The sequence below is a fragment of the Moschus berezovskii genome, chromosome 1, assembly GCF_049115385.1.
Source record: "Moschus berezovskii isolate FMDL1 chromosome 1, NW_MosBer_1.0, whole genome shotgun sequence".
Taxonomy (NCBI): domain Eukaryota; kingdom Metazoa; phylum Chordata; class Mammalia; order Artiodactyla; family Moschidae; genus Moschus; species Moschus berezovskii.
In genome coordinates this window covers 6,692,515-6,715,474 of record NC_142460.1, presented here as the reverse complement: position 1 = coordinate 6,715,474, position 22,960 = coordinate 6,692,515, and the positions used below count along the sequence as shown (strand labels likewise).

General features: G+C 42.0%; 1 protein-coding gene and 1 non-coding gene across 4 annotated transcripts in view; both read right to left on the bottom strand.

Annotated features, from left to right (window-relative positions):
- MORC3 (MORC family CW-type zinc finger 3) overlaps positions 1–22,605 on the bottom strand; it is a 45,582-nt gene extending 22,977 nt beyond the window's left edge. For 2 of the 3 annotated variants that reach the window (XM_088835020.1, XM_088835021.1), the window contains exons 1-9: positions 22,428–22,605; positions 12,197–12,269; positions 9,555–9,687; positions 8,402–8,615; positions 7,720–7,868; positions 6,140–6,287; positions 4,238–4,366; positions 3,914–4,036; positions 836–933 (exon numbers count right to left, since the gene is read on the bottom strand). In XM_088835020.1, coding sequence (XP_088691146.1) covers positions 836–933; positions 3,914–4,036; positions 4,238–4,366; positions 6,140–6,287; positions 7,720–7,868; positions 8,402–8,615; positions 9,555–9,687; positions 12,197–12,269; positions 22,428–22,466 — 1,106 coding nt within the window. In that variant the 5' untranslated portion in view covers positions 22,467–22,605. The remainder of the gene's footprint in view (positions 1–835; positions 934–3,913; positions 4,037–4,237; positions 4,367–6,139; positions 6,288–7,719; positions 7,869–8,401; positions 8,616–9,554; positions 9,688–12,196; positions 12,270–22,427) is intronic. The other variant, XM_055416187.2, reaches the window with a different exon arrangement.
- On the bottom strand, positions 11,199–11,271 carry TRNAR-GCG (transfer RNA arginine (anticodon GCG)). Its single transcript has one exon. It is a non-coding gene; the product is annotated as a tRNA-Arg (tRNA).
- Positions 22,606–22,960: the final 355 nt, after the last annotated feature.

Here is a 22,960-nt window from a genome sequence, read left to right as displayed (position 1 = left end):
CCACGGCAGGTAGTGTGTTCCTGTGTCACTCACCAGCTCTACCGAGATCTGAACCTCTGACTTCCGGGACTGGGAACCCTCTCCTAGTTCGTTTACTGTCTACTCTTTTTCAACCCAGAGCTAACAGTTGTATTTTGGCTCCTGACAGTTCTGGATAAGCTACTGTCCCTTTTAACCCTTTGAGCAATCACCTTCTACTACTGTGGTTAACAGCTCCTTATATTTTCTTTGTTTAAATAACAGAGGTAACTGTAGTCTCAGGATTGCACTCTGAATGATATTTATTGATTTTCTCTATCATGTATTTCCTAATTAGCTGATTCTGCTATTATTCCTTTCCTTCCACTTTATTTGTTCTTTATTTATAAGAAGTTTGCATTCTATTGTGTAATATATACTCATTAGGACAGCTGTTGGTGCTTCCTAAATTTACAAGTAAAATCGATGATCATATTTATTTTATGGCTTCTAATCATTCTTAGAAGACAGGAGTATTTCTGTCTAAAGTACAGAGAACTAAACTTTCTTGAAGTTCCCATCCAAGATGGAAATATCTAGACTTTATATTACACAAAAAAATGTTACCAAGAAAGCATGAACTTCCTCTATTTAGTACAAATCTCAGAAATATTTCATTAGTAAAGACAGAGGAGAATATATTTCTATTTGCAATGGAGTAGAATATAATTCCTAGGGTGGAAAAAAATGATTACATGTGTTTTTTAGGTAAGCCTCCCACAAAAGTGAAACAAATTCAGCTCAGAAAAAGTTAAGGAAGTATTTCCAAAATAAATTGTAAACAGTCAGTCATCAATCATTTTAATAGGTAACATACCTGTATTCATTAGTGTAATCGAAATCCTGTTTGTTATGAGTTGGTTTTAGGAAATAGCAGTCTATAATCCCCACGACTCCAACACCCATGTTGTTTGCCTGAAAAATAAAATGAAACTGGCATTTTAAACATTAGATATGACACTCCTGAACTGCAGGTGAGCCACAAGGGAAGCCCTTCATGATGCTCAAAACCATTATTCCTTCACCAAAATTTAAGAACTTTATGAAACATTTTCCTATATTTTATCTCATGATTCGTATGACATTTAGATTGAATAACAGTATCTGGAATGTAACTTACTTCTCGGGGAGATAATTCCTAAAAATCTAATAGCTTTCCTCCAAAACCACTTCCACTGTCAAGCATTCACTTAAGACAAGTATTATCATTCCCGATTTTATACAAGGGAAAAAAGATCCTCTCTACTGGGATACAATATCTTAACGGGTAGAAACCACAACAAACTCCTTCCTATATCAGGGTCTAGCAAAGGTTTTGGCACATTAATATTCCATAAGTTTGCCAGATAGAAATTAAAGTCATTTATCCAAAGTTATTTATTCAGTTGCTAATTGTGATGAAATAAAAACTTTAAATTCAACTGACCTAATTTATTTTTTAAACCTGCAAGCTAAAATGTTGAACTCAACATATCTGAATCATATTCTGATTATCCATATATGATCAACATGTGTATTTTGTTCATAATTGTAGCTGAGTCTAAGTACAATGATAAAAAGTGGTTCCTCATTTCATACAAGCTGTAAATCACAGCACCCTTCGCTTATAGTTTTTCTCATGTTCTTTCTGGCCTTACCTTCCTTTCCCCCCATTATTGCATTTCCAATTACCATCCAGCCCAATGTGAAGTGAAAGTTACTCAGTCATGTCTGACTCTTTATGACCCCATGTATTATACAATCTATGGAATTCTCCAGGCCGGAATATTGGAGTGGGTAGCCGTTCCCTTCTCCTGGGGATCTTTCTAACCCAGGGATCAAACCCAGGTCTCCCGCATTGCAGATTCTTTAACTGTGCTGGGCAGATTGTTTAACAGCCGAGCCACCAGGGAAGCCCATCGGGTCCAAATAATCCCTTTAAGGTTGCCATTCTCTCAGAAGCCTCTTTCTTTTCCTTTGCAGACTTTCTTTTCTTGGCCTAGAAAACTCTTGTTAAAGACTTTCCAAAACAGTAAATTAACTCAGTCTCCTCTCAATCACCACTTTCTCCAAGAAGCCCACTCTGATGCTCCAAGTGAAAGTTGCTCAGTCATGTCCAACTCTTTGCAACCCCATGGACTATATAGTTCATGGAATTCTCCAGGCCAGAACACTGGAGTGGGTAGCCTATACCTTCTCCAGTGGATCTTCCCGACCCAGGAATTGAACCGGGGTCTCCTGCACTGGAGGCGGATTCTTTACCAACTGAGCTATCAGGGAAGCCTGATGCTCCAAGGAGATACCATATTCCCCTCAGGAAAAAGAGCTCTGGGGGCATGTGTATCTTTTCTTCTTTTTCTGCTGAACATCTAGCATGGCAAATCACACCAAATATTTAATAAATTATTTACTGAATCCAAATATTAGGACCAGTTCATCTTCTGGTACAGAAAAACATTAAAAGTTGGCTGCAAAAGCTTATTTTTTTACAAGGTCAAACTTAACCAAAAATAACACAAATTTAGCTGGGTTGAAAAAATGAGCTACACATCTTACTTACGTCAAATTCATTAAAAGAAAAAAACACGTGTATTTTGTAGCAGACACTATTGGTTTTTTGGAATCCCAATTTTAAAAACTGAAGTATAGCTGATTTATAATACTATGCTAGTTGCAGGTGTATGACATCCAATATTTTTAATTATACTCCATTTAAAGTTATTATTAAATATTGGCTACATTTCCTGTGCTGTACAACACATCCTTATAGCTTATTTTATACATAGCAGTCTGTACCTCTTAATCCCCTGCCCCGTCTCTCCCTGCCACCCTGTCCCCACTGGTAATCACTAGTTTCTTCTCCATATCTGAGTCTATTTCTGTTTTATTACATTCATTGTTTATTTTTTTGATTCCACATATAAGGGATAATATACAGTCTTTTGTCTTTTTCTAATATATTTCACTAAGCATAATACTCTTCAGGTCCATCTACACTGTTGCAAAGAATTCAGAATAAAATGAAATGAAAATCATGGAACTGGAAAACAAAATATGCCTAGACTTAAAATCTTTTTAACAAAGCTGAATTTTAGAATTTAACACTAAATTCTTAACATACACACATTAAAAAAAAAACCTTTCTGTGGAAACATGTAAAAGATAAACAGACTGACACAGTAGGCAATGTTCATCATCCCAAACTGAACTCTACAAAAATGAAAGTGGTTTAGGAGGAAAATTTTAACATATTTAGGAACTAACTCCAGAAAAGTAATTCATCTATCAGATACTATTTTTTAGGCTACTGCAGCAACAATGAATTAAAAGCGATCAATTTTATTCTCGCATAAAATAATCCAGGATCCTTATCCAAGTGTAGCGACAAGATCTGCATCTATGCCTGAGAGCCACACTCATCTTTAGATCTAAGGCAAACTACGTATGAGCCCCAATTTCCTCATCTGTAAAACAGACAAAATGCTCTGTTCTCCTTGTAAAATTATTCAAAGCCAAATGAGAAAACAATACACAAGTGCTCTACGGTCAAGCACCATACCAATGCTGTTAAGAACACTGATGTTAGAAGTCGAGGCAAGGGCAGGGGGCTTCCATGGTGGTCCAGTGGCTAAGGCTCCGCACTCTCAATGCATGGGGCCTGGGTTCGATCCCTGTTCAGGGACCTGGATCCCACGTGCCACAACTAAAGATCCTATATGCCACAACTAAGAAATCCCACACCCCACAACTAAGAAATCCCACACCCCACAACTAAGAAACGATGCAGCCAAATAAATACATATTTTAAGACAAATAAATAAAAATCATTAGGCAAAAAGCACATTATTTCACATTTGACCCATAACATGTTATCCTCACTTTTGTAAGATTCAGACATTTTCAGCTATAAGCTTACCCTTAACTGACATCCAACTTTTTCATAAGCTTTGATGAGTCTATTTCTGTGATACATCATTATTCCATAATGATCTTTATTTCTGCAATTGAATCCAAAAGTAATTCTCACAGTTTTATTAGTCTTAAATGTTAAGGAAAATTCTTAACAAACCATCTCACTTCCTTTAATTCATCCTCTCTATTTCATTGAGTTCAATGGTGCATAAAAAAAGGCAAAGTTGGACAGCATTAGAATCTGTCAGGATAAAGAGAAATGGGGAAGGGAAATACACTTGATATCTCTCTCTATATATATACATCATCGTAACAAAGTAAAGGATACTAAAAACTTGGGTCGATAAATATCACGTTCAATGTAGGCAAGACTCTTCGAAACTAGCTGGGTCTTTACTTTCTGTCCACGCAAGATGATCTGCATTCGTGGCTTTAGATATAATATACTGCAGTAAGCCTGCAAAGACACACAACAATTGGCTGTCGTTTCTGAATAATTACCAATGAATTTGTTCAACATTACTTACATTGTTTTTCAAAAAAATGCTACCTCAGTGCTTTGACAATAAAAGACTCACTAACTCTTCAATAAAATACTACAGATTATAGTAATATTTAATGGGAGTGGACAGACAACACTTTTCCATATGGAATTGTAACAATCAGCAGTCATCCAAATGTGCTTTCAATTCTCTTTATTTTTTAGTACCCTGACCAAGGACTGAACCTGAACAATCAGTTTGAAAGCACTGAGTCCTAACCACTGCACTGCGAGGGTAAATGTGTTTTCAATTCTTAATGCATCAAAGCTTAGATACTTGAGAATCATAACCAAACTCAGCATCCTAAAACATGTTAGAATATGATCTCTTGTGCCTGCCTGCAAGCTATCAGGAATCTCTAAAGGAAATGAACTGAACAACTCAATGCTGCTGCTAAGTCACTTCAGTTGTGTCCGACTCTGTGTGACCCCATAGACGGAAGCCCACCAGGCTCCCCTGTCCCTGGGATTCCCCAGGCAAGAATACTGGAGTGGGTTGCCATTTCCTTCTCTAATGTGTGAAAGTGAAAAGTGAAAGTGAAGTCGCTCAGTTGTGTCCGACCCTTAGCAACCTCATGGACTGCGGCCTACCAGGCTCCTCCATCCATGGGATTTTCTAGGCAAGAGTACTGGAGTGGCTTGCCATTGCCTTCTCCGGAAAAATTCAATACAAAACTAAAATTTGAACATTTCTCTCACTTTTTTCCTCCTGACTCCTGATTTCAAAAGTAGTGTTCTGTCATTTATAAAATTCATTACTGATATTTTAAAACATTTTACTTTGTGGTATACTAAAACTATTCCATCTGCTCTGGCTGTCTCTGGATATTCTTGAGCAAGACTTTCTTAACCACTAAGACATACTTCCCTATCACAGTGGGGTATGGCAAGAAATAGGAACATCTGCCATTGTAATTGCTGGAATCTCGGAACAAGTTTCATAGTAAAGCTGTCAATGTTAAATGTTATCCTTAGCTTCAGTTGTGAGATAATTTTAATGCAAAAAAAGGGAATGGGGCAAGTCCCTGGACGTCCAGTAGTTAGGACTCTACACTTCCACTAAGGCACGGAAGGCCTGCAGTTCCTGGTTGGGGAACTAAGATCTGACATGCCATGATGCGGTTGACCAAAAGGAAAAAAAAGGGGGCAGGGAGGTCAGTATTGCATGTCTTATAGTGACTAAGAGACAGTATTATCATATCAACATCGGTATATTGAGATATTAATTCTTTCAATCTTAAAAGCATATTTCCACTTTAGGATCAAACCTGAGAGATACCATAAAACTATATCAATGCACATTTTCTTTAGGCTATATGTAAAATTGCTTTAGAGTACCAATTAATGCATGTGTTCTAGAATATTTTAATTTTTAAAAAAGACAATTTGGTATTTTGATTGAATTAACCAATATGGTCATCAGGGCATCTTGATTAGAGTATTCCCAATTCAAATAATTAATCACACGGTAAAAGAACTTTTATAACCACTGGTAGACCTGATGACTTTGCAATTTAAAAACTTTTCTAAGAAAATAGAACAGCCAATGAGCATGACAAATTTAAAACATTGTTTCATGTCTGAGACACTTGCATTTAAACATTTCTGAGAGCATTATCCACACAAGTGGATAATGTAACTTCCATCATTTGATGGTTTTCTCACTCCCACAGAGAGCAGAATACGCACCCTCAGGGAATAGTCACTCTCAGGGGCAATTTGGTCCATCCTTTCTTGCTTCTTGTACCCTTTCTTCCCTGCTGTCTCATCTAAATCTTCTGGAATTCTGATGTCATATTTATCCTTATCAAAATCAAACTCTGTTGCACTTTTGTAGCTGTAAAAACAATTTTTAAAGAGCTAAATATTAACTTCACCATAAGAGAAGCAAGCAAGTAATCTTTAGTTAACAAAACAAGGCACAAACAAATACATGGTAAGAGTCAAGATCTGAGGAGCTGGAGGGAGAAAGGAAGAAAAGGAATCCAGGAAGGTGCAAAAACTGTATTTACTCACATATTGTCAGTGCAAATGTCAAAAGAGAGAGCCACATTCTGACAGCATCTTAAAAAACTAAACAAGCAACTGCCATTTGATCCAGCAGTTACACTCCTGGGCATTTATTCAATAAAATTACGACCATAATCCCACAAAAACCTCTCTACACTTATTTCACAGCTTTATTTGTAGTAACTGAAAATTGTAAACTAGATAGGTAAACACATTGTGGTCCATGCATACAATGCAATACTACTACTCAGCTAGAAAAAGGAAGCAAGCAGACACATAAGAACCTGTATGAATCTTCAGAAAATTAAGCTGAATGAAAAAAGTCAATAAAGGGTTCACACTATATGATTCCAGTTGTATAATAATATTCTTTAAAACGACAAAGACACAGAAACGGAAAAACATGTTAGCAGTTGCCAGGGATTAAGGAAGGAGTGGGTGTGGATATAAGAGGGATCTTGAGTTAATGAAAATGTCCTTACTGTATCAACGTCAGTATCAACAGTACCATCTTACTATAGTGCTCCAGGATGTTACCACTGTGGGGAACCGGGGGAAGGAGTACCTGAGATTTCTTACAACTACACAGGAGTCTGCAAGTACCTCAAAATTAAGTTTAAAGAAAAAATGTGGGTGAGGATGGCGGGGGCAGGGAAGAAAGGAAGAGAAAAGAAAAAGGGACTGTAAGAGGTCAGAAAAGCATAAGAATTTTAAGATTGTCACTCTTTCAGTTTAACTCCTATGGTTCAACAGATCAATTAGATCTCTCAATATTATAAACTCACTCTAAAGTTCATAGCTTCATTTGGAAAGGATTTTATCCTCAGAAAGATTTAGCAACACAGAATTCTCATCTATATTACTTTTCTCAACAGATGCTGAATCATGCTTAGCTTTATGTAATGAACCAAAAGGATTTTTCTGACTTTACCAAGTTGGGACTTGTTGGCTAGGCTTTATCCTGTCAAGTCTTTTTTTGAGGAGAGGGATGGTATGACCAAGAGCAAAAAAACAGTGCTATGCAGATAGAGTGGTGGGGCCAGGAAATTTATTTATAATAATACACAATTATCTCAAACTGAAGCCAAAGCAGCCTCAGTGAAACACTCTTGGGAAAAGGTAAATCATTAAATATGCCATAAAATGAGGACCTTCCAACACATTTCTTCTCGGTATAATAATGGATGAACGTAATGAAATTATTCCATGCACTTTACTTCCCAAATGGTTAACCAGCTGAGGGTTACCGTCTCATTTACCTTCTGAGATTCCAAATGATGATCCTGGTTCCCTTCTTGCCTATGATAGCATCAAGTTCTGCCAGTAACTGCTGTTCCTTAGAAAACAGAGAATGTTCCAGAATTGCAGCAAGGCTCGCTTTTGATTCTGTTGAATTTAATACCTGTCGTACATCCTAAGTTAAAGACTAAGACCAACAACATTTTTCAATTATAATATGGAAATCAACTCAAACAGAAAAACTACTAAATTATCCTCTAAATTTTAAAATCACAGTGTGATTTCAAATGAAGAACAAGAAGTATTAACAAGTATATTATGACTCCTAACGAATATGATTTCAAATATTTGAATGTTTATACGGAAGACATTTTCCTAAAGCTATCTTGTTTTCCATGGTTGTTGGTGAAAATTTCAAGCCAGACCATAAGTCTTACTGATCACAAAAAGACTGAAATAAAAAGGTGAGCTCTGGGAAGCTTAATAAAAATGCAATCACCTTATGTTTAGTATTTCCATGACACAATCCCAACAGAGATCAGAGAGGGACAAACATTGAGCCCAGACGCAGAGTAGAAGCAGTGGATGGGAACAAGAGCTGGAATGGAAGGTATGATTAAAAGCAAGAACCAAGAGGAGGCCAAAAGGAGGGAATGGTCCAGACCACTGCCTCAGTGTCCATTTCAAAATCAAAAGGATATGGTGTCTGTTGAATGCCACGATTGGGACAACAACATGTTCTGCTTTTATGACTTCCAGGTATGTCTGAGACAAGAAACCCACGCTCATGCTTTCTCCATTTTTGGTAAAAACCATCGCATCTTTACCCAAACGCATAGAACCTGACTTGAAGCCATTTCCATACAATCCAACTGGGACATGATCATTCATGGTGACTTTCTCACTGAAGCCAAAGCTAAAAAGAAAAAAGTATAAACTTCATTTATTTTACTTCAAACATTGTTAATATTAAGTAAAATGCCTAAGTTTGAATGTTGGCCCTGTCCTTCCTTGCTGGATGATCTGTACTGATGTGTTTCCCCATCTCTTAACTGAAGGAAGCCAAATCCACACTATAGGGATGCACGGATTGTTGCTGTTTTTCAGTCGCTCAGTCGTGTCCGACTCTTTGTGACCCCATGGACTATAGCCCACCAGGCTCCTCTGTCCATGGGATTTCCCAGGCAAGGATACTTGAGTGCTTCCAAACACACACTAAAATAGGAGCTCATTGCCTGGCACATCCTAGCTAAATGGATGAACTAATTTAGGCTTCTGGGACCTTGAGATTTTACCTCTTCCTCCTGATGGGGAGACCTGCCTTTTCTGGCAGCATACAGAGTGCTGGAGGACAGCAGAAGGGCCTCTGCTCCAAACCCTCCCTCTATCTCATTCTTGTACTATGTCTTTTAGCTTCCATGTCAGGTACATCTGGTTTCATCCTGACATCCTATTCTTTGACCCTAGAGCCCAAGGCCTTATGGCTATGCTACTTCCTCATCCTTTGAATCACTTTAAATTTACCAGTTCCCATTCCCCAAAGTGTTAAGTTTTACTGGATATGATAGCTAAAACTATTTTTCTACTAAAGCACAAACAACAGAGGACAATGTGCTACAGCTCTAAAGGAACGGTGAAATTTTAGGTAAGTTAAGACATGGGAGGGATGAAGAGAATGGCCGGGATGGCCTAATAACGTGACAGCAGTAGAAAATGATGGAAGACTTACAGAACAGAGCACACTGTGGGTACGTTCCATGTTTGAAAAACAGCAACTACAGGCAGTACGTACGGCACATGGAGCACTTCAACTAGGCCAAAACAATGATTTAAGGGGCGCAACACTTTCACATACCTTAGCATTTTATGTAATTTGTCTGAAGTCATGCCATTCCCATTATCAGTGAATGTCAGGCATATACAGTCATTTATTACTGTTTTGTCAATCCATATCTGTTTAGCATTCACATCAGGATCATAAGCATTATCTGGGAAACAAAAGTTTGACAAATTTTGATTTTAGATTTTAAAGGAGAGCAATCCATTTTGAACAACCCTTTATAACCAGCAACAGAATAATACATTTTAAGGAAAATTTAAAAGCTGAAATGTTTCCGAACTCCTAAGATTTGATGACATGAAACTAACCTGTACCATGCTGTATATTGCTCACTGACTCTTAAAGAATTAACTCTACCTAAAGCCCTCCATTTGTTACATAGAGATGGAGACGGGAACCCACTACACTAGCTAAGTGTAAAGCCAAAAGAATCACTGCAATGAAGAGATGATCAAGACAGGAAGGTCTCTGCCCAAAGAACTAGCCTAGCTATCACAGAGGAAACTGAGAGCTGAGTGTCAACAGCACTTCAAGCTGACACGGAAGGTCCACACAGGATTACTGAAGGAACGAGAGAGCAGTATGCTAACACACACACAGAGGAAAGCTTACCTGCTACACATTTCTTCAAAGTTTAGCCCTTTTTAATCTAACATAAGCTTCTGACGACAGGTACATTTTTATCATCTCTGTGAAAGTGACAGTCGCCTAGTGGTATCTACTCTGCAACATAATGAACTGTAGCCCATTAGGCTCCTTTGTACATGGAGTTCTCCAGGCAAGAATCCTGGAGTGGGTAGCCATTCCTTTCTCCAGGGAATTTTCCCAACCCAGAGATCAAAGCTGGGTCTCCAGAGCTGTAGGTGGGTTCTTTACCATCTGAGCCACCAGGGAAGCCATCTCTGTACACCTCATCATTTAACACCCTTGTCCAGCATACTTGTTTCTCTCAGAACAGCTCTTAAGTATTAGGGAATACAGCAAAGAAAAAGGAAAAAAATTTCAACAGTAGCAGTAATAAAATCAACTTATAAACTATCTAAAATCTATCTGAATATTTCTAACTGACTAAAAATACTTTTGAGGTATATTTTGAAGACTTTATTATAATATAAAAAGTGACCCTCAAACTCCTGTAAGCCTTCAATTAAAATAAAATAATCTTTTTCATCAATCACTTCAGCATCATTAAAACAAACCACTTACACTATGATGCACCACAAAGAGCATGCCGGCTCTCAGCCGCCCCACCCCAAACTCAACAAGTGCCGGGCAGGAGTGAGCAGCCCCCACGGAGCTCCTCCGGGCTGCCACAGGAGGAGAAAGCGTGACCGTGAAGAGCTGCAATGTTAGCTCATCCACACTTCAGGGTTCACATCAGAACAGAACGTGTTAGGGACTCTGGAAAATCTAACTACACCAAAGAAAAGAAGGAAGTGAAAAAGCCACTCAGTCGTGTCCAACTCTTTGTGACTCCATGGCCATGGAATTCTTCAGGCCAAAATACTGGAGTGGGGAGCCTTTCCCTTCTCCAGGGGATCTTCCCAACCCAGGGATTGAACCCAGGTCTCCCACATTGTAGGCAGATTATTTACGAGTTGAGCCACAAGGGAAGCCCAAGAATACTGGAGTGAGTAGCCTATCCTTTCTCCAGAAGATCTTCCTGACCCAGGAATCGAACCTGGGTCTCCTGCATCGCAGGCGGATTCTTTACCAACTGAGCTATCAGGAATAAAGAAAAGAAGGGTTCTCAAATTTTCTTTCTTTCCTTATTCTTGGCGCATCCACTTTAGAACCCTTCCTTGACAAATAGTCTAAAGTGTATCGAAGAATTCCCAAGAATATAGTTTTCCTTTATTATCTGTTTCTCAAACACGTTTAAATCAAACAATTCATGTGTATGAATTTTACCAAAGAAAAACCATAATGCAAATCCCATTGTGACCTTGCCTCTTTTCTCATGTTCACTAAAACACTTTTAGGCCTTCCCTGGAGGTCCGGTGGTTAAGAATCTGCCTTGCAATGCAAGGGACACTGGTGTGATCCCTGGCCAAGGAAGATCCCACCTGCCTCAGAGCAGCTACGCCAGTACACCGCAACCACCAAGCCGATGGAGCCTGAGAGCCGCAACTGCTGAGGCCCGCGCACCGGGAGCCTGTGTTCTGCCCCAAGAGGGGCCCACACACCGCAAGGGAGGGAGGCCCTGCTCACCGCCGCGAGACAAAGCCTACGTGAACCAACAAAGATCCACCACAGCCAAATACATATATATACAAAAACCTAATTACTAATACAGAAAAATACTATAATTTCCAACTTTAAACATAATTCTCGTTTTTCGGCAACAGACCTATTTCTTTTATGATGAGACTAAAAATATTTTCAACATAAATGCTTCAGGAAAGCTGCAAATTAAAATACTTTGCTCTGACAGTAGTATAGGGAAACACTTAAAACAACAGTATACAGGGAAAGCTGGGCAATGACCGATCGGACACTACTTTGAATGGTTGTGATGCTAGGTAATCTTTACTAATGTTATCACTGACACATTTGGTTTTTTAAAAAAGCACATCTTCATGTTACTTTTCAATAAAAAACTTTTTAGACCTTCAACTGCCAGCAAAAGATTATATATGCAACATCAATTTACTTACCTATTAATTCAGCGACTGCACTAAATGGCCAAGTGTGACTTGTAGAATTTGTATGTAAAAACTTCGGGCAAAGCTGAAACAAATCAATGATTCATATAAATTAATTAAGATCTCACTTTTGCAAATAAAAGCCAAAATAATCTTCTGTCACAGTATTAGCACCAAGATCAAGCAAAAATGACTTAACTGCTTGTGCCAGGAGATACCTGGAAGATAAAACCCAGATTAGATTCCTGGAAAACGAGGCTGAAAATCAGCCCAAGAGTTTCTCATTAAGATGGGCAGCAAACCCCTTGCCTCCTTGTGCCCACCAATCCAGAGTTGCATCAGAAAGGGCCCAATTCAAAAGTGCTCCATCCTGCTGGACCTGCCTTAACATTGAGAGCTTTAGTTGCTCAGGTGTGTCCCACTCTCTGAGACCCCATGGGCTGTAGCCCACCAGGCTCCTCTGTCTGTGGGATTCTCCAGGCAAAAATACTGGAGTAGATTGCCATGTCCTCCTCCAGGGGATCTTCCAGATCCAGGGATCGAACCTGCATCTCCAATGTTTCCTGCATTGACAGGCGGGTTCTTTACCACTAGAGCCACCTCAAAATTACCATGAGATAAAACTAAGACTCTGTCAAAGGCATGTTTTCGCCTTTTGCGCATTCCGTTCCGTTGCTCAGTCGTGTCCGACCCTGCGACCCCATGGACTGTAGCATCCCTATCCTCCACTATTTCCCAGAGTTTACACAAGTTCGTGTCCATTGTGCCGATGATGCCATCCAACTATCTCATCCTTTGCCACCCTCTTCTCCTTTTGCCTTCAACCCCCTTCATGGATCATACCCTGCATGGTGAAGGGGCTTACCTAACTCAATGAAGCTACGAGTCATGCTGTGGAGGGTCACCCAAGACAGACAGGTCATAGAGGAGAGTTCTGACAAAACATAGTCCACTGGAGGAGGGAATGGCAAACCATTCCAGTATTCTTGCCACAAGAATCCCCTGAACAGTACAAAAAGTCAGACCCTTCCCCTACACCACAAACAAAAATTAACTCAAAATGAATCAAAGACCTAACCTTCACAGCCGAAACACTAGAATCTTTAGAAGAAAACATAAAGGAAACATCTTATGACATTGGGTTTGGCAATGACTTTGACATGACACCAAAAGCACAAGAAACAAAAGAAAAAATAAACCGAATTGTACTAAAATTTAAAACTTCTGTACATCAAGTGACACATCCTACAGAGTGAAAATGCAACCTACAGAACAGGGGGAAAAAACCTGCAAATCAAGTAATATGCAAAATATATAAATATTTCTCACAACTCAATAACAAGAAGACGAAAAACGGATTTAAAAATGGGCAAAGGACTCAAGATATTTCTCCAAAGATGTTCGACATCTCTAATCATTAAGGAAATGAAAATCAAAACTACAATGAGATACCACCTCACACTCAAAGGCATGACCATTATTAAAAACAAAAACAAAACACAACAAAAACAGAAAATAACAAGTAATGGAGAGGCTGTAAAGCAACTGGAATTCCTGTGCACACGCCCACAGGAATGGAAAAGATCAGTTTTCTTTCCAATCCCTAAGAAAAGCAATGCCAAAGAATGCTCAAACTACCGCACAATTGCACTCATCTCACATGCTAGTAAAGTAATGCTCAAAATTCTCCAAGCCAGGTTTCAATAGTACATGAACCGTGAACTTCCAGATGCTCAAGCTGGATTTACATCCACTGGATCACAGAAAAACAAAGGAATTCCAGTAAAACATCTCCTTCATTGACTATGTGAAAGCCTTTGTGTGGGTCACAACGAACTGTGGAAAATTCTTAAAGAATTCTTAAATGTCAGACAGACCATCTCACCAGCCTCCTGAGAAATCTGTATGCAGGTCAAGAAGCAACAGTTAGAACCAGATGTAGAACAACAGACTGGTTATTGGGAAAAGAGTATGTCAAGACTGAAAATAGTCACCTTGCTTATTTAACTTATATGTAGAGTACATCATGTGAAATACCAGGCTGGATAACTCACAAGCTGGAATCACGATTGCCAGGAGATACATCAACAACCTCAAACATGCAGATGATACCATTCTAACACAGAAAGCAAGGAGAACTAAAGAGCCTCTTGCTGAGGGTGAAAGAGGAGAGCAAAAAAGCTGGCTTATAACTCAACATTCAAAAAACTAAAATCACGGCATGTAGTCACATCACTTCATGGCAGATAGGGAAACAACGGAAACAGAGACAAACTTTTATTTTCTTGGGCTCCAAAATCACTGCAGGCAGTGACTGCAACCATGAAATTAAAAGACGCTTGCTCCTTGGAAGAAAAGCTATGACAAACCTAGTGTATTAAAAAGCAGAGACATCACTCTGCTGACAACAGTCCGTTATAGTCAAAGCTGTGGTTTTTCTAGTAGTCATGTACAGATGTGAGAACTGGACCAAAAAGAAGGCCTAGTGCCAAAGAATTCATGGTTTTGAAGTGTGGTGTTGGAGAAGACTCTTGAGAGCCCCTTGGAGAGCAAGGAAATCAAACCAGTCAGTCCTAAAGAAAATCAACCCTGAATATTCACTGGAAGGACTGAAGCTGAAACTCCAACACTTTGGCCACCTGATGCACAGAGCCAACTCACTGGAAAAGACCCTGATGCCAGGAAAGATTGAGGGCAGGAGAAGGGGATGACAGAAGGTTTAGATGGTTGGATGGCATCACCAACTCAGTGGACATGAGTGTGAACAAACTCCAGGAGACAGTGAAGGACAGGAAACCTGGTATGCTTCAGTCTATGGAGTCAAAGAGTCGGACACGACTTAACGACTGAACAACAAAAATGGTGAAGCCACTGTGGAAAACAATGCGGAGGGGCCTCAAAAAAGTAAATGCAGATTTACCGCATGATCTAGGAATTATACTTCTAGGTATAAACTGAAAAGAACTGAAAGCAGAGTCTTTTCCCCTTAATTGAAATACAGTTGATTTACAATGCTGCGATAGTCTCAGGTGTACAGCAAGGTGATTCCGTCATACATGTATCTCAAAGTGATTCTACATACAGATACATATATACACACACACATATACACTTTCTCAGATTCTTCTCTAGTATAGGTTATTATAAGATATTAAATGTAGTTCCCTGTGCTGCTACACAGTAGGTAGGTCCTTACTGTTTACTTATTTTGTATACAGTAGTGAGAGCAGCGTCCTGAAGAGATATGTGCACACCTGTGATCAGAGCAGCATTATCCTAACAGCCAAAGTGAGAGCAACACGAATACCAACTGGCGAACAAATGTGGCACACGTGAACACAGCAGAATTACTCAGCCTTGAAAGGGAGGAAAATTTAGCACACATTGCAACATGCATGAACCTCGAGGATGCTATGCCGAGTGGAATAAGTCAGCCACGAAGAGACAAATGGTGTATGATTCCACTCATATGATGCACCCACAGATGTCAAATTCACAGAAAGTAAAATGGTGGCTGCCAGGAGCTGGTGGAAAGTGGAACGAAGAGTTATTTTTTCCATGGGTTCAGAGTTATAGTTTTGCAAGATGAAGGGTTCTGGAGATTGGCTGTACAACAATGTGAATGTACATAACACTACTGAACTGCACACTTAAAACCGTTAGGATGGTAAATTTTATGTGTATTTCACCACAATGATAAAAACCAAGTGAGCAAACTGAACAACGTGACACTCCTATCTCCTGTCCCCTGCTGAGCTACCAGAAGAGCTAGCAGCCAGGATTATCTATGCCATGGCTGGAGACCAGATGTAGAATTCCCCTCTGGAAAAAAGGAATGATTTCTAAAATTTTTATTTGGTTCCTTTACAATTGTAAAGGACAATTGCCACTATGGACAGCATTCCCCCCCAAAAAAAAATTATCTTAAAAATTATTTTATTGTTGTTTAGTCGCTAAGTCGTGTCTGACTTTTTTGCAACCCTGCAGACTGTAGCCCGACAGGGTCCTGGGTCTATGGAGTAGGTTGCCATTTCCTTCTCCATGGGATCTTCCTGACCCAGGGATCAAACCCAGGTCTCCTCCACTGGTGCTCAATTGCTCAGTCTTATCCGAATCCTTGCAACACCATGGACCATAGTCCACCAGGCTCCTGTGTCCATGGAATTTTCCAGGCAAGAATACTGGAGTGGGTTGCCATTTCCTACTGCTGGGATCTTCCCAACCCAGGGATAGAACCCAAATCTCCTAAGCCACATAGGAAGACAGATTTGGGGAATGACAAATCTTTGCTTTTTGACTGCTTCCCCCCGCCCCGTTGTCCTATTGAACTCCTGCATTGGTAGGCGGATTCATTATCACTGAGCCACCAGGGAAGCCCCAAAGTTATTCTAAACATCCTTATTTTCTGATCTAACATTTTTATTCTCTAGGATCAACAGTTCTGACAGAGTACTCCAACGACAAGCTGGCTCTTCCTACCTGATCACCCAATACTTAAACCCACCAAACGACAAGCTCTACTCACGTATGAATATCCAGCTTTTAGTGTCTCATCTGGAAATATAAGCATGCTTGAGAATGTGTAAAATTAGAACCAAAAACAACACACAGTAAAAAGAACATAAAGAAGACAGAGGCAATGCAGTGAACAAAGAAAACCTCAAAAATACTATGAATAATACAGACAGTGACAAGAACAAATATTTTGTTGAGATTTTTTAAAGATATTCGGAGAACAAGACAACGTTTCTAATAATTAAATACATGGTAAAAGGTAGAAGATCAAATGGAGAAAACCTCCCAAAAAGAAAAGAAAAAGCAGTGAGAAGGAAAACAGAAGACGAACAAAAACAGAAAAACAGATGGGAAATTGCTGTCAAAAATCTGAGAAAATTTCCCTGATATTATTACAGGTACTAGAACAATGTATTGCATGCGTGCTTAGTCACATAGCTGTGTCCAACTCCTTGAGACCCCATGAACTGTAGCCCAGCCAGCTCCTCTGTCCATGGGGATTCTCCAAGCAAGAATACTGGAATGGGTTCAGTTCAGTTCAGTCACTCAGTCGTGTCCGACTCTTTGTGACCCCATGAATCACAGCACACCAGGCCTCCCTGTCCATCACCAACTTCCGGAGTTCACTCAAACTCATGTCCACAGAGTCGGTGATGCCATCCAGCCATCTCATTCTCTGTCGTCCCCTTCTCCTCCTGCCCCCAATCCTTCCCAGGGTAGCCATGCCCTTTTCCAGAGGACCTCCCCAGCCCAGGTACAGAATCCAGGTTTCCCGCATTGCGGGTGGATTCTTTACCATCTCAGTCACCAGGGGAAGCCCAGTATAACGCATAGGACTCTATTAAACAATAAAGCATGCCTTGAAAATTGTGACAAGAAATCACTTGTAATCTAGAATTACAAGCCCAGTCAAATTATATGTAAAGAAAGAGCAAGGGTAGCATAGACATATTTCCAAGAAAAGACACATAAATGTTCTTCCTATGTACTCTGTTCTCAAGAAGCTACACCTGTTTTTGGAAAAATGGATAGGCTTCACTGTTAACAGTAACAAAGACAGCAAATATTTACTGAGTATTTATGGCACGCAGAGGACCGTTACAAGACTTTTATGTGCATTGGCTCAGTTAATTTTTAAAGCGGCCCTTTTAGGTGGTTTGGTTCAGTTCAGTTCAGTCACTCAGTTGTGTCTGACTCTTTGCGACCCCATGAATCACAGCACGCCAGGCCTCCCTGTCCATCACCAACCCCCAGAGTTCACTCAAATTCATGTCCATCGAGTCGGTGATGCCATCCAGCCATCTCATTCTCTGTCGTCCCCGTCTCCTCCCACCCCCAATCCCTCCCAGCATCAGACTCTTTTCCAGTGAGTCAACTCGTCGCATGAGGTGGCCAAAGTATTGGAGTTTCAGCTTCAGCATCAGTCCTTCCAACGAACACCCAGGATTAATCTCCTTTAGAATGGACTGGTTGGATCTCCTTGCAGTCCAAGGGACTCTCAAGAGTCTTCTCCAGCACCACAGTTCAAAAGCATCAATTCTTCGGCGATCAGCTTTCTTCACAGTCCAACTCTCACATCCATACATGACCACGGGAAAAACCATGGCCTTGACTAGACGGACCTTGGTTGGCAAAGTAATGTCTCTGCTTTTTAATATGCTATCTAGGTTGGTCATAACTTTCCTTCCAAGGAGTAAGCATCTTTTAACTTCCTGGCTGCAATCAGCATCTGCAGTGATTTTGGAGCCCAAAAAAATAAACTCTGACACTGTTTCCACTGTTTCCCCATCTATTTCCCATGAAGTGATGGGACCAGATATAAGATGATTATTCTCTCTTCAGGTCACACATCCAGTTATCTGTGAGACTTTCAACCCAGGCATGTGGGCTCCAGAACCCATGCTCTCAGTCACTAAGCTACTGCTGGTGGCCAAGAGTAAACCCCAGAAGAGGAATATGTGATGGGAAGGAGAAACAAAGAAAAAGGGAAGGAAATGTACATAAAAATGATAAAGGGAAGTCCCCAACTCACAACTGAGCCAGCAAAAATGACAAGATCTGGGTGTGCTTGAACACATCTGGAAAAGATTTTCCAGTTCTCTGAAAGTTTGGATGAAAGAGTAATCAGTACAGAGAAAAACTAAGCAAACAAATACAAATCAATTACTAATTTCAAGAAAAACACAAAGCTATATAGCAAAGAAAAAGCAATCATAGTTTCGGCTGGTTCATTTCTGAATAATGCTAAGAGTGATAATAAATCATATGGTAATTCAACCAAAAGAAAACGTGAACTGAAGAGTGTGCCTATGTGTCACTTAAATCTATAGCAGGATTTCTGGAAAACAACACAATCGTATCAGCATTTACTTAGAATCATGGAGGCAAAAAGCAAAAACTTAAAGTTTCTGTCACTGCATTCCATTTCAGAATTTACAGACCTAATGATTTTTAAAATTTGCACACATTATGGGTTACTTTATGTTCTATGATTTTTGACAAACCCATAAATTCAGTAATTCCTAGCTCCACTACTAATGCAAACATCTGAGAGCTATACCAAAGGGATGAGCAAACCTTCAAAAATGAAACTATTTACGGGAACTGAAATATCTATTTCACATAATTTTCATGTTACGAAACATTATTCTTTGATCTTTTTCTTCCCCATCCATTTAAGGATCTTGTGCCATACAAAAACAGGTGGCAGGCTGGATTTGGCCCATAAACTGTAGTTTGCCAACTCCTGTCCTAAAGCAACAGACCACTTGGAATACAGTCCAGAAGCTGCAGATAGGCGATTTCCATCAGTGAGCTTCAAAACAGTCCGTATTTCCCACAGAACAAAGACACAGCACACGGACAGCTGCTGCACCCAGAGAACCAGCTAACCACAGTGCCAGTCCCTCTAGATTGCACTGACCCTTATCTTTGCTCTCTCAATCTTGAAGAGACAGAGACAGCAACTTTGGAGGGGCTGCGGAGTGGGGAAGAGAATCGAAGTCCAGAAATAGCAAGGGAAAGAAAACAAAACAAACACAACCCAGTTCACTTTTCCTCACCACAGTTTTCCGGACCAGAATTTGGCCCAAACTGAGGGGAAGGAGTGGGCTTTAAACTGAAGAAGAGCTTGTCAAGTAGATTTAACAATGCTAAAGTGCTTAGTGCTCAGTTGTGTCTGGCTCTTTGCAACTCTATGGGCCATAGCCCCCAGGCTATCTTGTCCATGGAGATTCTCCAGGCAAGAATAACTGGAGTGGGTTGCCAAGCCCTCCTCCAGGGTCTCTTCCCAGCCCAGGGATCTAACCCAGGTCTCCAGCATTGCAGGTGGAATGCTGAACCACCAGGGAACTCAGTGATTAAACAGTCAAAGTGTAACTGAAGTCTCTCAGTCATGTCTGACTCTTTGTCACCCCATGGACTGTAGCCTGCCAAGCTCCTCCGTCCATGAGATTTTCCAGGCAAGAAAACTGGATGCTGCTGCTGCTGCTAAGTCGCTTCAGAATACTGGAGTAGGTTGCCATTTCCTTCTCCAGAGGATCTTCCCGACACAGGGATCAAACCCGGTCTCCCGCACTGCAGACAGACTCTTCACTGTCTGAGCCACCAGGGAAGCCCAGATTAAACAGTACCTGAGACTAACTTAAAAGACGCTTACTCCTTGGAAGGAAAGTTATGACCAACCTAGATAGCATATTAAAAAGCAGAGACATTACTTTGCCAACCAAGGTCCGTCTAGTCAAGGCTATGGTTTTTCCAGTGGTCATGTACGGATGTGAGAGTTGGACTGTGAAGAAAGCTGATCGCCGAAGAATTGATGCTTTTGAACTGTGGTGTTGGAGAAGACTCTTGCCGAGTCCCTTGGACTGCAAGGAGATCCAACCAGTCCAGTCTCAAAGAGATCAGTCTTGGGTGTTCACTGGAAGGACTGATGCTAAAGCTGAAACTGCAATACTTTGGCCACCTCATGCGAAGAGTTGACTCACTGGAAAAGACTCTGATGCTGGGAGGGATTGGGGGCAGGAGGAGACGGGGACGACAGAGAATGAGATGGTTGGATGGCATCACCGACTCGATGGACATGAGTTTGAGTGAACTCCGGGAGTTGGTGATAGACAGGGAGGCCTGGCGTGCTGTGATTCATGGGGTGGCAGAGAGTCGGACACGACTGAGTGACTGAAGTGAACTGAACTGAAGCTAACTGGAAAGCATTAGGATGTGCCCAGATTCACTCAGGTGAATTAGCAACAATGTCTAAGGCCAGCAGTAAGAAAGAATAAAATTGCTCTCTGTATTCTGTCTATTAAATACAAGCTCATTCAATAAGCCACTTAGGAACCAAAGAGCCTTTATTAAAGATATGTAAAGAACACTCATAAACCAATTAAAAGTGCCCCTGAAAAGAAACAGAAAATAGAAAAACGGGCAAGGAATATGAAGGGTTTTTTCTTTTTACGAAGGTTTCTTTTAACCCCAAATCAAAAGGGTGAATGAAGTGTGACAAACTTTCAGCTACTCAGTCAAATGTAAAGTAAAATTTCACACTCATCAGAAAAAAATGTTAAGTCTGATGATAGCAGGGGTCCGTTAGGAATCTCGCCAAATGAAAATCAAAAGGCAAAAATACCATTTTAAAGCAATGGCATTAACATTCGAATAATGAGACTGGCACAGCCATTCTCTGGCCGGAGCAAATACAATGATGAGAAGAGGTATATTTTAGCATAACAAGGCCAACTTTTTCAGGAGAATCGGGTAGGGAGGGCACGTCCACACTCTTGAGGCAGCGAAATTTTCATTTATTGTGTGACTGCTCCCTCCGAAAAAAAAAAAAAAGACGCACAGGTACAAAACACACTCAAGGATTTCCAAGAGGCCGAGACGCTCCGGGACGAGATACCGCCAGGAGACGAGACGGGGCAAACCGGGAGAGCTCCGTGACCACCTAGGAGCGATCTGGGCTCCTGAAGGATGAAGTGGAGGGAAAAGTGAAGTCGCTTAGTCGTGTCCGACTCCTGGCGACCCCGTGGGGCTGTACAGCCTACGAGACTCCTCCGTCCACGGGATTTCCCAGGCAAGAGTACTGGGCTGGGTTGCCATTCCCTTTCTCCAGGGGAATCTTCCCCATCCAGGGATCGAACCCGGGCCTCCTGCATTGCGAGCGGACGCTCTGACCGTCTGAGCCACCCAGGGGAGCTGGAGGGAAGGCGGCAGCAACTGAATGAGGGAGACGAGTTCCAGCTCGCAGCAGCCCGGGGCCCGCCGCCCGGAGGTCAAGGCCGCGGGGCATTTCTGGCCGCCGACGGCCTCTCCCCCCGCACTCCGGGACGCCCCGAGGGCCCGCAGAGGCCGGGAAAGGGTCAGGGGCCCCCGCGGGCCGAGGGGCGGGCTGGCCGCGGAGGCCTCGCCCTCGGACGACAGCTGCGGGGCAAACCGGGGGAGGGAGCCAAGGAGGAGGGGCCGCCCCGCCCCGAGGCCGCGGAGGCAAAACAGAAACCCAAAGCCGAGGAAACGAAACCAGACGCGGCCCGGCCCGGCCCGCCGCCGCCGCCGAGCGTCTCAGCCGTCGGGAGCGAGATGGCCGCCGCCGCCTGCCGCGGCCCCAAGCCGCCGCGCCGGGCGGACGAGCCGCCCCCGCCCACCGCCGGCCTCCCCCCGTCCCCGCCTCGCTTGCCCGCCTGCCCGCCCTCCTGGGACACGGCCCGCTCCACCCCTCGCGGCTGCTCACCGCGCTGAGGCGGATCCCGCTGGGTGGCTGCGTCGCCATCTTGAGCGAGTTACAAAGCCAGGACCGGCCTCAGCCGCAATCAGACTGGGAGGTGGCTGAAGAGCGCTGTGGAGCCCGCGAGGCCCCGCCTACTTCCGGGGCGGGGCGCGCGGGCTGGTCCCGCCCCCCGACTTCCGCCTCCCGGCTCCTTGTAGTTGGGAGCGTAGGCCAGGTAAATTCCTTTGAGAGTTTAAGGAAGCTTGGACCGCTAGAGAGGTTGGTGGGCTTCATGCTCCGGGCGAGGGGCCCTGCAGAGTAAGGCGCATGCGTGAGGCTCAGCCGGGTGACTGCAGTAACTGAACCCACAGGCTTTGCCAAACAGTAATCGGTATTTTGTTCACTCGCTCAGTCATGTCCGACTCTTTACGACCCCATGAAGTGCAGCACACCAGGCCTCCCTGTTCATCACCATCTCCCGGAGTTTGCTCAAACTCATGTCCATTGAGTCAGTGATGCCATCCAACCATCTCATCTTCTGTCGTCCCCTTCTCCTC